A 23,543-nucleotide genomic window follows, 5' to 3' on the forward strand; every position below is an offset into this window, starting at 1 on the left:
TCATCGCGTGGTTATCAAGAATTGAAAAGAATCCTTTTCTTTGCTAATAATCATGTAGAGTATGCACAGTGCTTTTATTATTCAACGGGACTACATTGTTTATCGGTTGCGTCACGAGACATTTCCAAAGAAGTAAAGGCGACTGCTCTTGTTATATGTATACCTTGCGAACTCAGGCAAACTTAGTTGGCATGCTTTCATTTTGCGCATGAAAATAAAGAACATCACTATTTCCTCTACAAGAGTCAACTTTTAAGCGCCATAACCATGTGCAGGATATTTCGCCAATGTATCGTTTGATAAGGAGTATTAATCAATATTTGTGTTGTTTTTACTCAACGACGGAAAACATAATATTTCATTGCATATAATTTTGTCTAGGGTCGCGGGTACATCAGATCACTAAGAAAGTAACGGAGTGAAGTATAAAGAAAAAACGTGTGCACATATGTAAACATATATTCAGTGTACCTGACCAGCGCCTCCTCTATTTTTCTGTGCCTGGGCGAAGGAGCGGAGCGCAATGGGAACCGACCGTCGGCGTTAGTGCGGCTTTTAGCCGCCGGGCGCCGCCACCGTAGTAGACCAGCCGTCGCGTCGTCGCTCGCGGAAACGAATGCCGTGGCTGCATACGAAGCTGCTATATGGTTCAGTTTTCGGTTGTGTTCGCGTTGTTTAAAGTAAAATGAAAACTTGCAAACTGGAATCATGAAGGACTTGTCGTTCTGGGCAGCCAGCCCATTTCGCAGGCACGTGTCTTTCGCGGCTATTTGATCGAGACGCTCGCGCGTCGTCTGCTAGCCCGATTCCAGAGAGCGCATGACAGTGATGCGCGGAAAATTGTTTTGTCACCGCTATGTTCGCTTGATTGAGAGTCGGTTATTGACTGTCTGAAAGTCGATTTTCGAAAGCAGCATTTGCCAAGAGCTAATATTGAAAGCTTGGGCGCTTAAAGTCCCCCATGGGTGCTACCATCTACTGGTGTAGCACATTATACGCAAGCCATGAGTTCATGCGCTAAATAGCATGAAATGTCACTAAGCTGCTTCCAGTGACAATGTACATAGTGATTGTCGGTTGTTTCGCCGGTAGCGCATGTAGTGTCCATGGGCTCCGATTCTTCAGCTTCGGGACCTAATGTCAGCGCTGCATGCACACGGCGAGGATCGCGAGCAGGGGCGGCGCCAGTGGGGAGTTTCCCCCCCAAAATTTCTGCCTGCCCCCACTTTGCCCCCCCAAGAGCAAGCATAGTCAAAATACAATGCATATGTTCCCAGCCTCCCTGCCCCCCTGAAGGAACCCACTCGTCGTGGGTGCCCCCCAGTAAAAAAATCCTGGCGCCGCCCCTGCTGTGGGGCCTTGCTAAGTTCGTTGGCGAACCACAAGCGACCACACATTGAACACACAGCTCCAAACGGGATCTGCACGAAATGCTTCTGGAAGTTGTTTGTGGCAGCCGTGCGCAGTATCCTGGGTGCTGAGTGCTGTCGAGGAGTGTTGTTGGCACTAGGAGTACTGGGTGTGTTGCTGTAGTCGGTACTGGGACCCGGTTGCGACGGCAGCCACTGCTGCCGCTTTCGTTCCGCTTCCCTGGCCTTGGTGCCCGGTGACGCGGCCACTTGCTGCTGCCGTCTACGCTCCGCTTCCCTGGCCTTGGTGCCCGGTGACGCGGCTACTCGCTGCTGCCGCTTTCCGCTTCCCTAGCCTTGGTGCCCGGTGACGCGGCCGCTCGCTGTTGTCGCTTCCGTTCCGCTTCCCTGGCCTTGACGCCCGGTGACATGCTAGCCCGCCGCATGCGCGTTCGCTCATTCTTCTTCTGGCGTTTGGTACCGGGAGAATCCACCTTCTTGGGGCGCTTCTCCCAACCGCTTGCTGTGGAATCATCACCGGGCCGTTTGGGAGCCATCCGACAGCAAGACGTCTAACGAAGAAGCGTTGCCGCGCTGGCTGTGCCGTCACGTGATTGCTGAGGGAGTGCGAAGGAGGCACGGACGGACGGACGCCGCCCCTGTGCTGTGCCATCATGTGATTGCTGAGGGAGCGTAAGGGGGAGAGGCCGGAGAGGCCACAGCCGTGGCAGCGCAACATTGCTATGCGCCGGGGAGAGTTTCCGCAGCGCCAGGGGCGTAGCCAGGGGGGGGGGGGTTCAAACCCCCCGAAATTTTTCAGTTTTGCTTGCGTATATATACACGCGCACATACAAACGCACGCACGAACATCCATAAAGTATGGTGAACCCCCCCCCCCCCCGAAAAAAATTTCTGGCTACGCCCCTGCGCAACGCGTTGAAAAATTCACGTGATACACGTCGCTGTGCGGCTGTGCTGCCCTCTGCCTGCGCGCGCGGAGTTGGCGGGGGTCTGGCGGGTGTTCTCTGGTCTGGCACGGCAGGGCTAGACTGCACGCGCGCGCTTCAAGCGCTTCAAGCGAGCGCGCGCGTGATGTCTAGCCCGGCCGTGGGTCTGGCCGTTGCCAGGCGAGCGAGATCGGCGAGATGCGTAGTCGCGGTGGCTGCGGCCGTCGTATCGATAGTATACGCTCCCCTTCTGCGGTAGTGTTATATGTTATTTCGGCAGAGTGAAAAGCTGGGCTTGGTGTTCCGACTACTAACGCATACAGTACGATGGAGTTAGGAGAGGCTAGGATAGACGAACATCTTCATTATCCTTGTTTATTGCTAGCGTGCATGCTTGTTGTTGACATTCGACCGTCAGTTCGTGTTGCATATCATGCTTAATAATTGTGGTGTTGTAATGCGGACGGACTGCTCGCACAGAGCTAGCTTACAAGAGCACCCCCCACCTCTAGGCCGCACACCTTGATTTAGCAGCCCTAACACTGCTTCATTTCGTTGTTGCTGCAAGAATAAATTCCGCGTGAACAAAGCAGTACGAAAGCGTGCACTGTCGGAACAAGGTTCTGTCTTCGGGAGAAGAAGCGGCGCGGCGGGAAATATGATGGGAATTTGCTAGAGCATGGGCCCAACGACGACGGGCCGACCCTGAGTTTCGAGTGAGGGAGGCGTGTCGCGGCAACTGTACGACAAAGCTCATCGGGGAGACGGTCGGCCGCTCAGCAACGAAGGGAATCCGATTCTGGTTTGCGAGTGGCCAAAGCAGGAGCTCAGGGACCGTTTAGCGGCGTAATATTGTCGTCGCTATATCGACAGCTAAAATAGTACTTAGTAAAAAATCACAGCATATCCACGGGGTGAATGATGATGAGTGGGGCGAAGCTACGGAGGGAATCATCTGTAAACCGTGAAACTCTTCCGTGAAATGCGCCCAGTACATAATATAAAGAGTGTGAAACATCGTGTATATATTAAACATCAAACTTTTATTGTACTGTTGGTTTACGTGGTCCCTTCATTATCACTTGTGATCGGTGAAATGCAAGGAAGAAGTCCGCTCCCGAGCGAAAGAGCGCCAAGAGCGACCGCATTCCCCGCTCGCCCTGTGCGAATTAAAGGCAAGGCTAGAGGGAAGACAGGACGCGCGTTCCACGACGCGAGGTCGGTAGCATGCCCAACGAAAGCCAACGGAACGCGATCGTGCAAGTGCTCCGGCTTCGCATCGCCTCATGGTTCCATTTAGCGTCCCAAAACCAAACATATTGCTCAAGGTGTGCCTTGCGTTTTTCGTAGAAATAATTTCTTTATCATGTACATTAAGACGAAAAGTTGAAAGCTCACTAGAGTGTATCGCCCGCAAAGTATGTCTTTTAGTGTGATTTAACTCTCGTACGGCAGGGTCCTCGCGCCGTTGCCGGTCCACCTCGCCCGTTGACGATCGGGCGAGGTGGCTACATGCAACTACTACTACTACACTTTAAGAAAAACATCTGGCGTTCTTTCGTTCTGCTTTTACAAAACATCTGGCGTCTTTCGTTGGTTTATTTCATCAATCAACGGCGTTTTGAACAAAATTTTTATTGTTTAATCACGCACAGGAGAAATCTCACCAGGCACTACCTTGGAGGTAAACAATGGCTGCTAATGGCAATGAGAGACAGAAGAAGTCGGCTTTTAGCTAACACTTACACTTCTACTTCTACTAACGTTTCCTACTGGAACATGCCAATGGCTGCTAATGGGGAATGAGAGACAGAAGAATTCGGCTTTTAGTTAACGCGCACGCTGCGAATTTTTTATTGTTCAACAACGCACAGGAGAAATCTCCCACCGGCACCACCTTGGAGGTCAAAGCGTAAGACTTGTTACTCACTACTACGACCACGACGACTACGAGGGACGAACGGGTGCCGCCTTAAGGAGCTTCGCCCCTAAAAAAGGCACCCCAAAGCCAAGGAAAAGGCACCAGCTCCGCAGTTTCATCAGTCTTCGCGACGCCAAATCAGTGAAGCTGTGCTAAATTTTATCCTTGAATGTTGCATTTGTGCGCTGTGACATGCAGCTCATGCAGTTACTGCGTCATCGCAATGCCCACTGAATACGTCGTAATAACAAAAGGAAACGTGGCACTGTCGCAGAACCCAACGATTGCAGTACCAACGACGGTCGGAGTGCCGCCGCGGCCGCGTCTTCGTCGCCTAGGCAACCGCGACCGCCGCGCGCGGAGAAATGTACCACGTGACTTTTTCAACGCGCTGTCGAAATACTCTTGAGAGCGGGCGGAGGGGCCACAGTAGCACAGTAGCTACAGGCCACCTTACCACAGCTGGCACAGTTACAGGGTACGGATCATGGTACGGATACGGACGCCGAAAGTATGAGCCATTAAACGCTTTCGCCTTAACATGCAAGATAAAAGATCGCCTTTCTCCCCCCCCCCCCCCCCCCCCAACATCCACGCCTGAGACCGTACTATAACCGTACGCATTATTTGCGGTAGGATGTACAAAGTACAAAGAGAACGAGGACCTCGGGTTTCGCCGGGTAGCGGTAGCCGTTGGTCACGCTCATCACGGGCACTTGCAAGTTGAGCTCACCATGAATTCACCGTGGTTGCCGTCGTTGTTACTCGCCGGTCCGAATTCTTGTCGCAGCACGCCGACGACCGCGTTCCGGTGTTGTTCGTTGTGGATGTTGCCGACCTTGGTCAGCTTGTCATCGAACCAAAGCCGGTCGCACACACTGCAGCTGTGGCCGAAGCTCCGGTCGAGGAAATCTCGCTTGAACCGCGCGTTCGCGCCATCGGTCCCGGGTTGCAGGGTTGCAGCAGTTGCTTCGAGCGTTTCGTTGCCTTTGCCGCCGACTCGCGTTGCCTCGTCGCTTCGGGATCCGCTGCTCGGCGTTTACGTTTCGATTCGGCTTCGCGTTGCCGCGCCGCTTCGGGATCCGCTGCTCGGCGTTTACGTCGCGCGTTTACGTCGCGCGGAGCGTCGCGCGGAGCAGACGAAGCAGCGACGCGGCTTCACGGCGTGCGCTTGCAGACGATTTTTTTAGATGTGAAGCAGCTTTTGCTCGTGGCTGTTTCCGTCCTTCCATTGGCGACCGTCCGCTCGGCAACCATTTGTGCTGGCACGCGCTAGCGCGTTCGGGCGCTGTCGCCTCTCCCCCTTACACTCTCTCAGCAATCACTTGATGGCGTCGGGGAACGATATTCTTCAGACGCGCGATGAACCCACGTGCTCCCGCGTGGCGTGTGAATCCATGGTGTGCTCGACTTGCAAGGACGCGTTAACATCGGGCAAGGTGCCCGTGATGAACGGAACTTTAAGTCGACCCATGCGCTGCTTCGCATTCCCATATGGTTCCCTTTAGTGGGAGATGGTGTAATTTTTTTTCTGCTGCCAATAAAGATGAATGCTCATCGTTATGTAACCTAATGAAATATTCATAAAAGGTGCGGCTCGTTTTTTCGTAACAGACCTTGTTCATTAAATTTAAACCATGCCAGAGCAGACGACAACGTTTACGTGGTTCTGCTTTCTGGAGAGAAAGCAGACGGTGACTCCAAACAAACAATTATTCGCGGTAGATTTTTGCTCCCTTCGGCAGAACGGTCGGCATGCCGAGGTGTGCTGTGCCAGGCTGTCGAAGTGGATACACGTCGGCAACGTCAAATGAAGTGCCCTTCGTACAGCGACACTTTTTCAAACCACCGAAAGAACCGAATGTGCTGAGGGAGTTGAGCAATGCGACATGACGCGCAAACTTCAAAGTTACGCAAAAAAAAAAAAAACATATCTGTGACCTTCACTTTGATGTAGCGGACATTTGAACCTCCTTCCAGCATGTTGTGAATGGCCAAACGGACTCGATTCCGCGAGGACGGTGGGGGCCAAAGAAAGGTGCGGTACCGCGGCATTTCGTGAATTGCATTGAGCATGCTTTGAAGATTTGTGTAGAAAATGTCGGCACAAATGCAGCAAGCGTGCTAGTGACCGAAGATGACATTACGTCAGTTTTTCGGAGCGAAAGTGAGATGTGCGCGGAAATGTTGGAACGTGGAAATAGGGCTGCCTCAAATGCTGAAAGCATGGAAGTCACCATGAAAGAAAGCTCCACAGGTGAACATTGGTTCGGTGGCATAGAAGATTTACCCATGTATGTAGCATGGTGTGTGCAGCACATGCAGGGTTGCCAATGGTGGCTACTTTTCGCCAAATTGGCGAATTTGAGAGGCCCGTGGCGACCTAAAATTATGAATGGCGACATGGCGAATTTTTGGCGATTTTCAGCTTAGGTCTCCGCTGAGTTATGCATCCTAAGCTCAGTGCCTTCCCAACGAATGAGCGGCACTATTTTCTGTATTTTTCTGGGTTTTGAGGTGCACATTACGCGCCGTTCTGTATGTCCGTCCTGTAACTCGTGTGTATCTCCTCAATTCATCTAGATGCTTCTAACTCAATTCATCTAGATTCATCTAAATGCTTCAGAGCTTCGCTAAAGTTTCGCTTCTGAAGGGGCTAGATGACGGGTTGGTCGTGTGTTCCGGCCATTTGTTCCGCCAAAGCTCCAACTATTCTGAATAGCTTGGCGACCTATTCACCGCTGCAGTATCCTCTAATCGAGCTCGTACAGCGACGATGGGCGGATACGCGGGTGTTCGTGCAATAAAAAATTGTTTATTCAGGCATTTTCTACTGTTCTCGGTGAGCGTGTGCAAAGAAAACAATTGCTATATAACATTTTACAATGTCTACCTGTTCAATTATAACGCACTGGATTGACGCGGGTAGATATAAGTGATTATATATGAAAGGGACAGTGGCGTCCGGTATCATATTAGTTCACACTAAAAGGTATAAGACTCACTAATGAACGATACCTGTAAGAATTCTGTCTTACTACTTTCAATAAACCTGTTAATCCTTTTTTTTTCATATGAGGGGATGTAAAGCTGTCTACAAACAACGCCTTCGCGGCTTTCGCCCAAGGTTTACCACACTTTTACCTTTGAAACGAGCGCACAGGGATGGAAGGATATCATGAGCGTTTTATCCTTTCATACTCGCGCCTCCGCGCACATCTTGCGGCTAGTCGGAGAACCAGGTACACCCAGCACTCCCATGGTGAAGGGGCGATGCGCCTGGTATTGAGAAATGTCAATATACTTTAAGGGCTTTGAATGACACTGTATTCTACGGGGCTATACATCAGTGGAAATTCCTATTACTAGGATATGCCGCACACATCTAGAATGGCGACTTTTTTGGCGAAATTTCTACAAAAATGGCGACTTTTGGCGACTTTCTGCTCGTTGTTTGGCGACATTTACTCGAAAGTCAGTGGCAACCCTGAGCACATGGAGGAGCGTGTTGTTTTTTGCAAACTTGAAGAAATTGGTCGTGTGGTTTCTATTGAAAGAGCAGTCATTATAAACAAAAACTCGACCGTGGTTGCTAAGGGAAAAGTTGTGCCGGAATCCTCTTACACCATTCATGAATGTGCCAAACTCAGTTTTACCACTTTGAACGACGCAGCGCCCTTTCTTCATCTCATTGGGAGTCTTCCAATATCAACTTCGAAGACAGCTGTCAAGTCTGGGAGGATATGGAGAAGCAAGACATGTGCAGTGCTGTCGGCGAAAGCCATATGCGTTCAGTGCAAAAAAGCAAAAAAGAAGTTGCAGTGCAGGCAGAAACGACGTTCAAGAAAGAGCAAGTACGTGCCTATTACATCTGCGCTGAAGACTATAAGAGCAACAGTGCTGCGGGAGAAATACAAGAGGGAACTGCTAAGGTTGAAAAGAAATATGTCATCAGATCCAAGCAATGCACTGTTGAACAAGGTTTTAGCTGAACTTCCGCCACTGCAGCGACTTGCATTTCGGACAGCACTGCAGTCGACGAAAGCGAAAACTTCAAGAGGTGTGCGGTATGGCTATGGGTGGCTGCTGAGTTGCCTTCTCTTGAGGATTTCAAGCCCACGTGTGTACCGCTTGATGTCAAGAATGAGAATCCTTCCTCTTCCAACTTCGACTAGGCTCCGACAAATAATAAGAGGAATGCCTTGTGAGTTTGGCTTCAACAAGCTCTCCCTTGCCAGCATTGGAGCTTAGATGAAGACTACGAAAGGAGTCCAGTGTTACGGCACACTAGTAATAGACGAAATGAAGGTACGCCAAGCAGTAGCTTTCAACCGTCAAACCACTATAAGATTGATGGGTTCGCAAATTACGGAGACGGTGAAGTTTCAGCAGCTACTGCTGATCATGCATTAGTTGCAATGTCCGTGCCTCTATTCCACCCATGGGTTCAACCTATATTGCAAGCTTTGCAACAAAAAATGCAGCCCCCGGACACGTGCTCGCCAAAATAGTTCTTGATTCAATCGTGGAGCTACGCAAACACAACGCCATTGTCGTCGCAGTTATCAGTGATCGCGCCAGCACGAACAAAAAAGCCATGTGGTCCAACTTTGGCATATCGGGCAAGCTCCACTCAGCAAACCACAAAGTTCAGCACAAATCAAAGCCTCTACTTCCTTTGCGATGTACCCCACATTGTCAAATGCATTAGAAACCATCTTCTTCGGCACAAAGACGGCATGGTGGGTACCACAGTACGATATCGCAATAAATACTGTTGCAGCGCCCATCCAAATACATTTTCTTCCCATTATTCGCAGCACAACATACGATTGACGGATATTTTTTTCTGTTCTTCTTGCTCACAGATTGGTGAACATCGCATAAACAATGACCACTACCAAGTTCTGCAGGAAGTAGACGGCAAAGAGCAACTCCGCATTGTTCCCAAGCTTACCGCTGAACACGTCTGCCCCGACATGAGAAAAATGAGAGTGAAGCTTGCAGTACAGGTAAGATTACGAAAGGCTGTCTTTGAAAGAACTCATAGCTTAACTGATTATTTAGGCAAATTCTTCGCATGTGAAACACAAACTTAACAAGTACCGTAAAGTGTTCTCCTTAGTCTTTTTGCGATGCAGTAAAATCACCCTCTACGTTTTCTTTCCCCTAGCCGCTCAACGGCTATCGGCCTTGATGTGTGCAGGCGACTCGAACAAGCTGGCCTGGAAGACTGCGAGGGGACAGCCGCGTTTACCCGCATGACGATAAATGACCCTTTTGACGCCCTGAACGTCAAGCTTCCTCGTTTCGGGATAACGAGTGCATCCAAGGAAATTGATATAAAACTTTTGAACAACATTAGCAATATGTAATGTTAATTAAGAACTGAGGTGCTGGGCATATAAATAAAATATTAAACGCCGACAAACATTTACACCAACAAAAGCCTCGTTCAAATATACTTCTTTGTAATTGAAGGAAGATATATATAAAGAAAGACGACGAAGAAATGTCTTACACCTTAGAACTTCGCCATCCTAGATAACGTAAATAAAAGTCGATGAGAAGGCAACACGCCGCTCGCGTTATTTCTAGTATTACAAGCTTATCCTCCACTTTCATTTAATGACACACGTTTCATAAAAAGAAATCAGGTTTAGAATAGCCTTATGCCTTTCTACAAAGGTCCTTTTTTATAGGCGTCAACGTTTACATGTAAGAGCTAGCTTGCACAAACTAACACAGTGATGTCTAACATAAACATTTCCCTTTTCTAGATCATCCAAGATTTCATCGATATCTTGGACTTGACAGAGAGAGACCACGTTAAGAAAGGAACAGCCATGTTCGCATCGCAAGTAACAATGGAGTCCTTGAGGGTGACTTATTTGACATCTATCCTGGACTTAAAGGGACACTAAAGGCGAATATTAAGTCGACGTTGATTGTTGAAATAGCGGTACAGAAACCTCGTAGTGCTGCTTTTGTGCCAAGGAAGTGCTTATTTTGAAATAAAATCACGTTTTTAGTGGTCCGCATCGCGTTAGCGCGCTTCAAATCTCCCGCCTGAAAATACGACTTTCAGACGTCACTGCTGCCGTGCCCAACGTTGCCCGCTTTTACTGCGCGGCCGCCGACACTAGTAGCAGCCGAGCAGAAGTAGCGGGACCCACAGTAGCAACAACGGCGCTGCGGCAAAGACTTGCTCGGATGGGCACATTGAAAGCCTTCACCAAGTTGCGGTTGGTCTCGTAATCCTCAGTTCGAAAGTGCAGCGAGCACACACGCAGAGGTTTTGACTGTTTAGCACACTGGCGCAATGGCATGACAGCCACTTCGAGCGTAAGGGTTCATTCCGCGGCACCCAGGGAAAGGACACACCGGTTTCTTTGCTGCAGCAGTGGCGTTGTGCACCATTCGGGCATCCGGCAATATCACAAGCATGCGGCATTTTGTCGAACTTTCTGTCAGAGCAACTTTCACGAGCGCGCAAAACACGCACGGCAGTACGCGATCCCGAAACTACCACTGAGACGGGCGAGGGACGGGCGAGGCGCAGTTCGGCGAAAACGGAACCTTTGAACCACGCGCGCCGTTCCCCATGGCAACGCCACGGATGTTTTGTTTTCCATGAATCAAGCGGAAACGAACAAACAGCATTTTATTACGTCTTTTGATGCTCGGAATGTTCTTTTTTTTACTGCTGCTAGTTTGATTACTAGTGATTTATTGTAGGCCGACTTCCATACGTCTCGGGATCACTTCGAAAATGTCCCACTCGTGGCGCTCATCATGTGATACATTTAGCTTAATTTCTCGGTAAGTAGGGCACTGCTGTTGATAATATTGCCGTTTTAGAAGTTGTCATACATTGGGCTTTCACTCTGACATAAATTGTTATTTGCCTTTAGTGTCCCTTTAACAAAAGACCTCCTTGCTAAAGGTGCGCGCTACGTGCTCACAGGCAAGCTTAATCAAGGCCCCTTGGAGGTGAGATTAACATAATTTCAAAAAACAAAGCTATAAATATCCTGCGCGCTTCATTGCACGAAAAAATAAACAAAGCGGTGATGAGGAAGCACAGAGTGGTTTTAAACAGTCATCATACCTTTATGTGAGATGTGCAGTTCACGCCTGCGACTTGCACTCTATAAGTCCTCTTTGTACATTGCATACGACATGCATACATTGGCTTTACATGCATACTTTGGATTTTGAAAGGGAGACATATGGTGAACTGACGTATGGCTTTACTACTACCCATTTCAGAGGTCCTTCGGAATTACCAGGAGCTTTGGAGGTGACGAAGACCATCCGACGGTCCTGAGCTTTTTCCCATATCTACAGGTTGCTTAGCCCCCGCCTTAAAGGGGCCCTGCAACACTTTTCGAGCATGCTCCAAAAGCGCAGCCGATCGGTAGTCGAGGCTCCCGAGAACACGCGAGCCAAATATTATAGCGATGCGCACGGCCTGGAATTTACAATAAATTCTCAAAGTCAGCTGAAAATCGCTCCCTCTTCTCTCGACAAATGATGTATTAGTCCGCAAAATATGACGCGATTGTCGGCAGTTCCACCATTGGCTGATGTTATAATCACGATAACACCCTCATTATTACTTTCGTTGTTAATTTTGAGTTCAATAAGTAGATAATATGTATGTTTATATTATGTTATCGCGTTAAAAACACCGAACAAACATTAATATTAGCACTTCCGGTCTCACCAACAGCTCGTCTGCTCGTAGTTGCGTGTATAGTGCCTAGAATATAGTTGCGTGGTTCCGTTTTCTTCGCCATGCGCAGTGCCGAAAACGTGAATATTTCTGTGCTTTTGACCATCGCGGGTTGCCGTTGAGAGTGGCAGCCGTTCGAGTGTTGCCTCGTCAGCTGAGAACTGCATCGTCGGCACGTTCTCACGACCGACCGAGGCACGGGCGCAGCGTGTCTCCGATAACAATGCTGGCGTCCAGTAATGGCGGCGCTTCGGGGTCGTCTGCCAGTGCCGTCTTACGAGGCGGTGTATCGGAGTATGGGCCGAAACCGATCTCAGCTGTCATTCGTTCCAAACGAGCGCGCAGGTTTGCTTCCATGGTTGGCAGAGCGATGAAAACACTACGGCGTTCGAGGTGCACACCCAACATTACCAAACCGACGCGCAGTTTTCAAGCACGCGCGATACACAGTGCGGTCGACTCCGCTCGACGAGAACGACGCAAGCCGACCGGAAGTGGCGGCACAGACCACGTGGTTGCGCCCAGACGTCAGAGAGAAAAAAAAATGAAGAAAAACACTCCGCCGGCGCTCTTGGGCGGAGCCTCGCTCCTCTGCGCTCCCCCCGTCGACTCGCTGCCTAGCTTTCCGCGCGCACTCGCGGCGTTGAGTTGAGGGAGAAAGCTGCGGAACGTGATCTCTATAATTTGGTAACACCACTTAGACTTGACGGATTCGAAAAATTTTTGCGGCATATGACTCGTGAAGAGTCATACGTCAATAATGAGACTATTCCAATACAACTAAGAAAGGTGTTGCAGGGCCCCTTTAAGCTGCTTCGCATCTAAAAGATGGTTGAACAAAAGGCATTGGTTGAACGCAAAAGTGGCGAAACTCTGACCATACGCTAACTGAATCAAAGTCCGCAGGCAACGACCACGCAACGGACCCGAGAAACAGGGGCGTAGCCAGAAATTTTTTTTGGGGGGGGTGGGGGGGGAGGGTGTCAACCATACTTTATGTATGTTAGTGCGTGCGTTTGTATGTGCGCGTGTATATATACGCAAGCAAAACTGAAAAATTTCGGGGGCGGGGGGAGGGGGTTCCTGCCGAGAAATGCAAGTGTGACTCCGCACAGACCTCCTTCGGGTCCCTCCGTGCTGCTGGCGGTTCCGCGTCGAGTCGCTGACGTTTGGCCGCGTTCTGCCGGTTGCGAACCTCGGGATCAGAGCGGCGACGACGTCTGGCTTCGGTCTCCTTGATGCGCACGCTGAGATCGGATTGTCGACGGATACGCATGGCTTCTGCATGCCTTTGCCGATGCAAGGTATACAAGGGCTGTGGTGAGCGTCGGAGCTCGCAAGTCCAAGTTGTGTTTACATTCTCACGCCTCCGCACCCGCACGGAGCATAAACTCTGTGCCGTGAACCTTACTTTGGGTATCATTTCTTACACTGTGCTTTTGTGTATGCGTAAGACAATCTCTGGTGTACGCTTTCCCTCTCCTCTCTTTCCTTCCCCCTCTCGCGGTGGCGGCCCGAGCCATACCGCACGGACGCCTCGTCTCGCTGTCAGTCCATCTCGACGCATGGCACGATCGCCCTCGCGCTTACGTTGGCGTACGGCAGCCTCTTCTTCTGCCGCGCGCTGCACACGCGGCCTACCCATGGGGACGGCCTGTAACGGGCGTAATGCAATGCAGATGTGTACAGTTCGTCTTGGTAGCGTGGCGTTGCACCTCCCATTGTTCTTATCGGCACAACTACGAATGTAAACTGCAGTGTTGTACGATACGCCATTGTTATATTGTGTGCGCAGAGAGATCCATTGCATGAGTTGGCTTTCCTGCAGTGCGTTTTAGGCGTTGATGCCGCGGTCGGCACTGAGGTTTCGTAGTCTGCCGTGCTCGCTCGCTGTGTGCTTGTGCGCCGCTCTTCGTGTTAAGTACCGCAAGATTTGCTGCGGCTCCGAAAGAACGACAGGTGAGCGTGCCGTTTGCGTCGCGGATTACCTGTTCTGCACTGGGGCAACTTCAGAAATGGCTGACTCACTTTCGCAACTCTCGTAGAACTGCGTGCTTGAATGTGTGCTCTGCATTTGTCTCCGGCTAAACACTCGTCATCGCTTAAAAAATTGGGGCTGCTGAAAGTATTCCGGAAGGCTGCAGAGCTGATGGGTTTGTCCAAGGAATAAAGACCGAATAAATGCAGAATCGGCGCATTTCAAGGACGGATAAGGTGATTCCTGCGATCACTTCTGTTAATTTTCTGTGTGTTTATCGTCACGAATTATATGAAAATCAACGTTTCCGGATATAAAGCCAATAAAGTGCAGCCATTATTAGTTGTGTCGTGTGTGAAATTCATTTTGTCATGTTCAGGCACATGCGCGCAATTGCAAGTGGGCAAGACTGCGTGCATGCAAACACACTAAAAAACAGTGCATGGCGCACGCACGTGCTGCACAAACAATACCAGCGCGCGCCCACATATAGAGGCACATAAAACAAGACGCGACAACCAAAGAAAAATCACTGCATATCCACGAAGGGAATGCCGATGATGGGGCGAATCACAATGCATGGGGTCGTGAATTATCAGTGAAATGACTATTTCGATTTTGGTGAGGGCGTTGTCGAACCAAAGCTGATCGCAAACCTTGCAGCCGTGGCCGAAGGACCGGTCCAGAAAGTCGCGCTTGAACCGCGCATCGGTGCCGCCCGTCGTCCGCATAAGCCGTTGTAGGCGCTTGGCAGCGGCTTCCCGCGCTTTCGCCTCGGGGCCGGCTTGCTGACGGCGTTGCCTCTTCGCAGCTGCTTCTCTCGCTTTTTGCTCGAGGCCGGCCTGCTGTCGACGTTGGCGCTTCGACGCCGCTTCCCGCGCTTTAGTCGCCTGATTCGCTCGCTGTCGGCGTTGCCGTCGAGCCTCGGCTTCCCGCGCTCTCAGCTTCGGGTCTGCTTGTCGGCGTTGCCGTATTGCTGCAGCTTCTCGAGCTCGAAGATCGGGATCGGAGTCGCGGCGTTTCCGCTTTGTTGCTGCGAGCAGCGCCTTGCGTGCACTCTCGTCCATGGCTGTGCTGAGACTGCGCGGAGAGCGGGCCGTTATCATCGACCCCTGGCAGCATTGCGTTGTCGATGTGGTTATGTTCGTCGCGCGGCGGCGCGCCCGCGAACGGTCTATTTTCGGAGCATGTGCGCGCTACGCGCGCTCAGTAGACGGGTTTGCGCATGTTGTCATCTGTTGATCGATGCGCTTGTTTTCGAGCACCTTTAGAGCGGCGCCGGTCTATTCTTAAACCATATGAGCGCTATGCTCGCTCTGCACCTGCGCTTCGACTGTAGACTACGGCGGACGGAGGGACATTCTGAAAGTAACGTCCTCGTCGGGTAACTGATCAGATTGGCCAACTGATCAACGTGATACTTGCGTCTTTTCGCAGCGTTCTCTGCTTCACGGCGCTCCTCGTCGTCTCGACGGGCTTGTCGCTTACGCTGGGGGCGCGAATTGCTCGGTTTTGCCTACGACGTTGTTGAGCAAGACAAATTTGCTCCTTCCGTCGAGCATTGTATTCACGCTGTTCTTCTGGTGTCTCTAATCGCCGTGGTTTACCCATGGCAGTCTTAGAATGAACTGAGCGTCTCCCTTTTATATAAGAAATCGGGAAACACGTGGGCAGAAGGAACGTGCTCCGCATTTTTCGCGGGCGCCGTTATCATCTGGCTTCCAAAGCAACGTCGAGCGGCGCCACTGCTCTTATCGCAACTGGGGGCATCCACGGCCTCAGCACTGCCGCCCCCGCTTTCGCGCACGCCCAGACCTCTCGGAATGCCTCTGTGGTGCGTCATATAATGCTGACTATAGCAGTGATGTGCGCCGAATGAAGAGCGCATGCGCGCACGTGTCCTTGCCGCCACCAGTGGCAAATCCGGCGACAAACCGCCTTCGCGGGCAGCGTCTGCCCCCAGTAGCGCATAGCTCAGCCGCGTGAGCGTCGCGCCCAAACTTGAGCTTGGGTTCCCTATTATGCTGTTTGCACTTCACACGAGGCCTTCGAATGACGTCAGGCGGCCCTTTCGAAAGCAGTTGCAGCCTAATATCTACCCAGAACGCATGAGAGGGTGTTCTCATTGGTCACAGGCGCCTTATGACCCATCATGCGGTTTTGATGCTTGTTTTGTGGTTTTTGCTATTGAAACGAACACTGAGTTCTATGCTGTACGCCTGATTGCTCCGCTGTAAAAAGAGAAAACCCGCTGCGCACGGCAGGAGAGCGGGAATGGCACGCGCCACGCGGCTGCTGTACCTGTTGCTATGGCGACGTACACCGTGTGCGCCGCCATTTTAAATTTCGTCGATCCGCAAAGGCCGTAACCATAGCCTCCTCTATACCTACAGAGGAGGCTATGCCGTAACTGAAGGGGCGCTTGCCGTCATGGCAGCCAACCATAAGCGAGTGCGCTGGGGGCGCCCCCCCCCTCCCCGCCCCTAGTCACCTTAGATGGGGGGGGGGGGCGCAAAGTCTCTCCCATACATTGACTTAGTAGGGAGGGGGGGCGCTACGATGAACCTTCGTTCCTTAATATATAGAAAGTATAGCGACACTCTCATCCATATCCTCTCCAAAGTGTCCAACCCTCCTCTCCCAAGTGTCCAAACCTTATCTATATCCTCTCCCAAACGGCCACCGTGCGGGCGCCGGCCCTATAACCCGGCTCGCGCGACTTTCCTATCAAGAATGCTATGTCACACTGATAGCGCGCGCGTTTCCCGGGCGACGGCCAGTGAAGCGGGGTGGTGGAAGGCGGGAGAGGAGGGTGCTCGGCGTGGCGGCTCGGCTAAAAGAAAGACGGTACTTTCCCAAAAATATCCAGGGACTTTACCTTCGACCCCCCCCCCCCCCCTGATGAGGAACCCCGCGCACGCCTATGCAGCCAATCGATGTAAAGCTTCGCTTTAAAACGTCATGGTTACGTGTGCTGAGATCCCTGCGAAACAACATGAAGCCACCCAAAGGTTGCACAAACCTAAACAAACGCTACCGCGACGGTAGCGACTTTCTGCGATGGTTGCTTGGAAATGTGTAGTAGCCAGCTTTGCCGTAGAGGTGAAGCGATATACTGTCGAGCAGTCGCATTCGGGCAATCGCAATCTCCCTTGTTCACCACCTGCTAATCTTCCGCCATTTTTTAAAATTCACTATTGTTGTAGTTTTTAACTGAGAATCCCGTTTTCAGTATTTATACTGGGGACCCTCATCTGTATACAAGCATCATGCAACTGACCAATAAAATAGCCAATAAAATGAGAAACACCATTTCGACAAGGGCAAAGTAAAATATAAGCAAACCTGAATATATGTGCAAGAAAGGGTAGTACTAATTATTAAAATGAAAAGGTGCACTCATTAATGCCTACGTTAAAAACGCAATTATTACTGCTTTTAGACACAACGAAATTTCATGGAATGATACAAATCTATACTACTGGGAAGGCCGCCATCGACATAATTGTATTCATGCATAAAGTTGTGTGGGTAATGTACAAAAAGCGTTGCTTGTATTACTATTACATGCATAACACGCATATGTATGGTCGTCCCAGTGTATGCTACGTAGAACTGACTGTACTTCTTTTGCAATGTTATTAAGCACAGCTAAGCAAATTCTCTCCCTGTTTATCAAAAATCGCATCAATCTGTCTGCGAATGAAAAAAAAATCCGCATCTCCACTAATGTGAATCATGACGAGTGGCGAAACACTGGGTATGGTACAGGCAACGCCTCCTCTATTATTGCGATAGCAATTATATGGACAGTCTCGGCTGGAAAATGTCCGTCCCCGTCGCCGTCATTCACCGTATATGTATAAGTATGTATATATATAGAAAGGCCACAAAGAAAAATAATTAAGAAATTATTTCCGACGCGCGGAATCGAACGGGCGACCTCTCGCTTTGCAGCCCGCCGCGTTAGACGTTAGGCCACGACAGCACCGTCTCTCAGCCTGCTAACGGCGAGCTATTTATATACACCATGTAATTCAGCATGCTTTCTTAGTGGCCACATAGATGGCGCGACGTGCGCGCGTGTTGCGCTTTTGAAGATCGTCGCCCCGCCCCTGCGAACGCCGTTGCTGTTCGCTCTACAGGGCGTCGTCGCGCTTCGCTCGCTGCAGCGGCCGCGTTTGCGAAAGGAGCGCGCTGTTCAAACAGAAATAAGTAACAACTGTGACAATTAGTTCGCGCTCGTCTTGTGTGTACCTGTTCGTTTGTTTCGTGCGTCCTGCTTTATGTTTGAGCAGTGCGCTTCAAGTGTCGAGCTGTGACGCATTAGTTCGCGCTCGTCCTGTGTGCGTTCTTTTCGTGCGTCCTTTGGCAGTGCCTTTGGGCTCGAGCGATGCGCTGGCAATTTCGAGCTGCTTTCCGTTCTTCGCGTTACATTACAATTTATTGCTATCGCAATCATTGCTTCGCCGTTGCGGCGAAACTGTGACTTTTTTAAATGTCAGTGCAAACGCTCGCTCCTCAATGGGAGCCGTTGGTCCACCTTAGTTGAGACAGTTTCTGTGGTGCGACGCCAGAGAAAGGGTACGGCTAGGGCGCCTCGATGGCAGCGTTCCTTCGTATAAAGGAACGCTGGCATTGAGACGCCCTAGGTACGGCTGCTTGCGTCACACGTGCGTCCGAGCGCTCAACGCTGTTGTTGTGGTAGACGCGCCGTCCCTCTTCTATATCATTCGTCTGTCAGATTGTTCCTTCGTACTTCCTTCGCGGCTCGAGGTAAAACCGCCGCCACCGCACAAAGTTTCCTACAATATTAGGAAACTCTATGGTGACACCCATTGTCCACGCCGCCGCCACATTAGGTCAAACAGTGGAGGTAGCTCTTTGTGTAATGTTGCCATATTGGGCCTAACAGAGAGGACATGAGTAGGGCGTCTCGAATACAGCGTTCGTTCGCACAGGGTGGTGGCACCCATTTATCGCGTCGCCGCCATATTGGGTCAAAAAGTGGAGTTGGGTATGAAGGAATGCTGCCACCAAGGCGCCCTAATCACGAGGGGTGTTTTATCTAGGGACCTTAGAGGGGTGCAAGCCGCCGCTCCACGGATGAAAACGCAACTGAACAAAAAAAAAATCACAGCATATCCACGGAGTGAATGATGATGAGTGGGCGAAGCTGCGGAGGTTCATCGGTAAACCGTGAATCTTCCGTGAATTCTGTCCAGTACATCATCACCGACGTGAGATCGGGCGCGTTTATACTAAAGGTTCGATGAGTTATGACGACTTGCAGCTCACTTTAATTTTACATGTACGCTGTGAATTTTCATTGTTTAGAAAACCATTGCTTTAGAAAACATCTGGCGTCTTTCGTTAAGCAGCTGGCGTTCTTTCGTTTTGCTTTTAGAAAACATCTGGCGTCTTTCGTTGGTTTATTTCATCAATCAACGGCGTTTTGAACAAAATTTTTATTGTTTAATCACGCACAGGAGAAATCTCACCAGGCACTACCTTGGAGGTAAACAATGGCTGCTAATGGGAATGAGACACAGAAGTCGGCTTTTAGCTAACACCTACACTTCTACTTCTACTAACGTTTCCTACTGGAACATGCAAATGGCTGCTAATGGGGAATGAGAGACAGAATTCGGCTTTTAGTTAACGCGCACGCTGCGAATTTTTTATTGTTCAACAACGCACAGGAAAAATCTCCCACCGGCACCACCTTGGAGGTCAAGATCTGGTACTAGCGTTACGACTGGTTACGCACTACTACGAGGGACGAACGGGTGCCGCCTTAAGGAGCTTCGCCCCTAAAATTCACTTCTCTGTCTGCTTTAGTGAGGCGCCACCTCAAGGGTACTCTCTGCCACGAATGCAAAGCAGGCGCGAACGCTAGCCGGCGGAGGTTAGTAGGAAGGGACAAGAGGAGAGGGTGGTGAACAGTCAGATTGGGTGGTGCATCTGGCTGGCATTGAAAAAAAAAAAAAAAAAGAGGAGGCGCTGGTACCGGTATCTCTCTGCCGCGCGTTGCCACTGCGAATGTGACATAGAGTGTATATATGTACAAATTAAATGACTTGGCGTTTTTGACGTTTCGCCGCCACTTGCCGTGCCTTCAAGTCCGGGTTAGCTTGCCTGCGTTGCCGAGCAGCCGCTGCTTGCTGCGCCTTCAGCTTAGCTTGTCTGCGTCGCCGATCAGCCGCTGCTTCCCGCGCCCTCAACTCCGGATCCGCTTGGCGTTTTTGACGTTTAGCCGCTGCTTGCCGCGCCTTCACCTCTGGGGTAGCTCGTTGTCTGCGTTGCCGATCAGCTGCTGCTTCCCGCGCCCTCAACTCCGGGTTGCCTTGCCTGCGTCGACGTTGCCTTTCGCGGGCGCAAGCGCGTTCACGTTCCTTATGCTGTTCGGCATCCATTACAGAAAGAAGAATGTGTGGTCTGGAACGCACGTCGTTTTATATTCGTATCCATACTCGCTGCGGCGCCCTCTCGTGTAAATTGTTGAGTGTTTGTTCAAGTACCATTCTAGATCCCATTGTATTGTCACAATGCCTGATTGATGGTAGTCCATTGTAGTCAAGTACACACTATATACCGGTTGCTCAAATGCACGTGTTTTATATTGTTTTGCCACAATTATGATTCATGTCCGTCTATTGTAAATCTTTTTTTTATTCACATAAACACGTTTCACTATAGCAACGGTTTTCTATATACCGTGACAGCGGACAGTGAGAGTCGACGACAAAGCTAGGTTCTAAGGTGCTTCGCCCCTAAAATTTCTCTCTCTCCATATATATATATATATATATATATATATATATATATATACGGCCGATGGAGTCGGGCGTAGCCAGATATTTTTTTTTTTGGAGGGGGGGGGGGGGGGGGGGTTCAAGCAGTTTATGTATGTTCGTACGTGCGTTTGTATGTGTGCGTGTATATACGCAAGCAAAATTAAAATCTTTCGGGGGGGGGGGGGGGTTGAACCCCCCAACCCCCCTCCCTCTTGGCTACGCCCCTGGATGGAGTTGGGAAACCTTGCCCCCTGTCCCTCGTCCCTTTAATAGGGAGGCAATCGCCGGGCAGATTCCAAGGGCTGCCCCACGAAACGCACCACGAAAGCGCGGACAATTTAGAGTAGGTCCTTTTAGTGCGCCAGCGAACGCCGGATGTAGACTGAGTCAGAGCCAAGAGTTGATAACACAAACAAAATATATTCTCAGTTAAGGCAGTACAAGCATCACACAAACATGTACACTCGGCTGGTATCAATTACAACTCACAATATAACTTGGCGTTTCAAACAACGGGAACAAAACAAACAGATCGCGCGCTACAAATGCAATCTTATGCATTATAAACTATTCAAGAACACTTATTGAATATTCACCAAACGCATCCAGTTCACAATTCTTGGCACGCAACTTGAATGATTCTCTTCCAGGAAACACTCACGCGAACTCCAGCGCTGTTAAGGGTAACCGCCGGGGCCGGGATTTCACGTCGTCGTTTTAAATCGGTGACGGGCGCCTAATTAAGCGCTCGTTCGTGACACCCACTCGCGAACAAGTTGGTACGCCACTGGTTCCTATGGCAGTGATACCGATTTGTCGTTGGAATTTTCTATCCCTCCACTTTCTTCAAGCTGCCACCTTGCCAGCTCAGCATCTAATTGGAGGTTCAGATATACTCCACTTGCTGTGTTTCCTGTTTAAAACTCGTAAGAGACGTGTTCATAACTCATGCTGACTGCTGCGAGCGACATTCATTTTCTGTACTGCTGCCAAAATGCTTGCACATGCCTGCATTCACACAAGTACGTGTGCATTTGTAAACCTGCTGTGGTGGTAATCATGTTGGCCGATGCAATGCATGACTGATCATATTGGGGCACATGCCTCAATAAGAACTTTGTTCCTAGGCACAGGTGCTAATACAGTCCATTTCGCAAAATTTGGCATCCTTACTTGCCCGATACAGCGCCCTCACATGTAGATTCCTTGAATCTTGAAAGCCATGCTTAACGTTCTCGCCACAAAAATATGAGCAGCATCAATTGCTGTGAATCAAAAGACTTTGGTGACATTCTTTTGTAGCCTGCCCAATTCATCATTATTAATCCTACTATCATTAGGTGTGCTAGTAGCATCAAGGATGAATCGTCTGTGATAAGCGTTGAATAAATGAAGTAGTAATTAAATAAAACTGACAAGTGGACAATGTGAATAAGCATCCATCAGTTAAGGCAGCAAATAGTTTATTGGACCCCATTCCCCATGCCCATTTGTACACTTATGTTTTAGGTACCACATAGTCCTTTTCTTCTCAACACACTACCACCTGGAATGAAACACACAAGGCAGTGGACACCATTTACTATGCACTTGATCCCACGTCATCCTTTGCTAGAGTTCTGGACGTCTTGTCTATAGCTTCACACTGGATGCATGAAAGGAATTATATGACCACTTGGACTGAGTGATATCACCCGCAGGTTTGTTTGCCTAGTCTGCGTCGATGTTTATGCCTCCCTGTTGCATGCCAGGTCCTTAGTGTTAAATGCATCTGCAAGAGAGCTCTCCCTAAATGACGTAACATAAACAGCCGTTGCTGAAGTCATTGGCCATTTCCTTCGTGCCATTTCTCGGGTTTCCAGGATGTATCGTCACTTTCGAGACGGCCTGTTCGAGTTCAAGGTCATGCCCTTTGGGGTTTGCTCGGCACCCGCGACTTTCCAACGTGTCATGGATACAGTACTGGCCGGCTTGAAGTGGAGACTTGCCTCGTGTACTTGGACGACGTCGTTGTGTTTGCCTCAAACTTCGACGAACACCTATGGCGGCTTGAAGCTGTACTTCAAGCAATAAAGAGCTCCGGACTCACCCTGAAGCCAGAAAAGTGTCGGTTTGCGTACGAGGAGCTCTTGTTCTTGTCTCTAAATGTCTCTAAATAGTGCAAGAATGCCATAAAGGCTGGGGCTGCAGTTGCCAATGGCATCCCACCAGGCCAGTGCAGAAGCCCATGCATGATCGAATGGCGTGTGACAGACTCGAGAAGCCGCTGGAAGCGGTTGCTTCCCTTTTATCTTGGAAGTATTGGTCACGAATAGGTCATCCGTGCAGCTCTCGATGTGGGAGCCTTGAAGGCACTACTAGGAAATAATCACAGTGTCAAGAAAAGTGGCACATTTTCTGTCTGCTGTGGCTGAAGCCACTGAATCTGAAATGTTTGGTGGTGGAGGTCTAGCCAGTGTAGCCAGCAGTAAGTCACGTCGTCGAAAAACTCGGTGCAGAGCGTGGCCGAGTTAAGGTTCCGAAGTTTTTGACGGAATATTAGCACTCGTGCTGGTGCACACAGAACCAAGGCGACTGCACATAGTGGCCTTGCTCAATGGTGAAGCAATTTTTAACAGCGGAGTTGTTTAAGGTCGAGGTAGATCCCTGGGGATCTGTCGTCTGCACTTTCTAGCCCAGCTGTGAGAGAAGCCTGAGGAGGAGAGCATGGGTAAAGCCAAGTGGGTGAGAGTGAAGCCTAGTGTAGCAAGTTGACCACGGTAGAGAGAGGTTAGCGACATGGAGAAGGTAAGTTGGGTAGAGAGGAAGAGAGC

At 50.1% G+C, this 23,543-nt stretch overlaps 1 protein-coding gene and 1 long non-coding RNA gene across 2 annotated transcripts in view; one reads left to right on the top strand and one right to left on the bottom strand.

The window, feature by feature from the left end:
* Nucleotides 1-15,003, bottom strand: part of LOC119400153 (uncharacterized) — a 34,059-nt gene extending 19,056 nt beyond the window's left edge. The window contains exon 1 of the mRNA XM_037667139.2: nucleotides 14,590-15,003. Coding sequence (XP_037523067.1) covers nucleotides 14,590-15,000 — 411 coding nt within the window. The 5' untranslated portion in view covers nucleotides 15,001-15,003. The remainder of the gene's footprint in view (nucleotides 1-14,589) is intronic.
* LOC119400154 (uncharacterized) lies at nucleotides 7,925-10,100 on the top strand. Its single transcript, XR_005185020.2, has 3 exons — nucleotides 7,925-8,959; nucleotides 9,086-9,229; nucleotides 9,998-10,100. It is a non-coding gene; the product is annotated as an uncharacterized LOC119400154 (long non-coding RNA).
* Nucleotides 15,004-23,543: the final 8,540 nt, after the last annotated feature.

The sequence above is a fragment of the Rhipicephalus sanguineus genome, chromosome 7 (assembly GCF_013339695.2).
Source record: "Rhipicephalus sanguineus isolate Rsan-2018 chromosome 7, BIME_Rsan_1.4, whole genome shotgun sequence".
Classification (NCBI taxonomy): domain Eukaryota; kingdom Metazoa; phylum Arthropoda; class Arachnida; order Ixodida; family Ixodidae; genus Rhipicephalus; species Rhipicephalus sanguineus.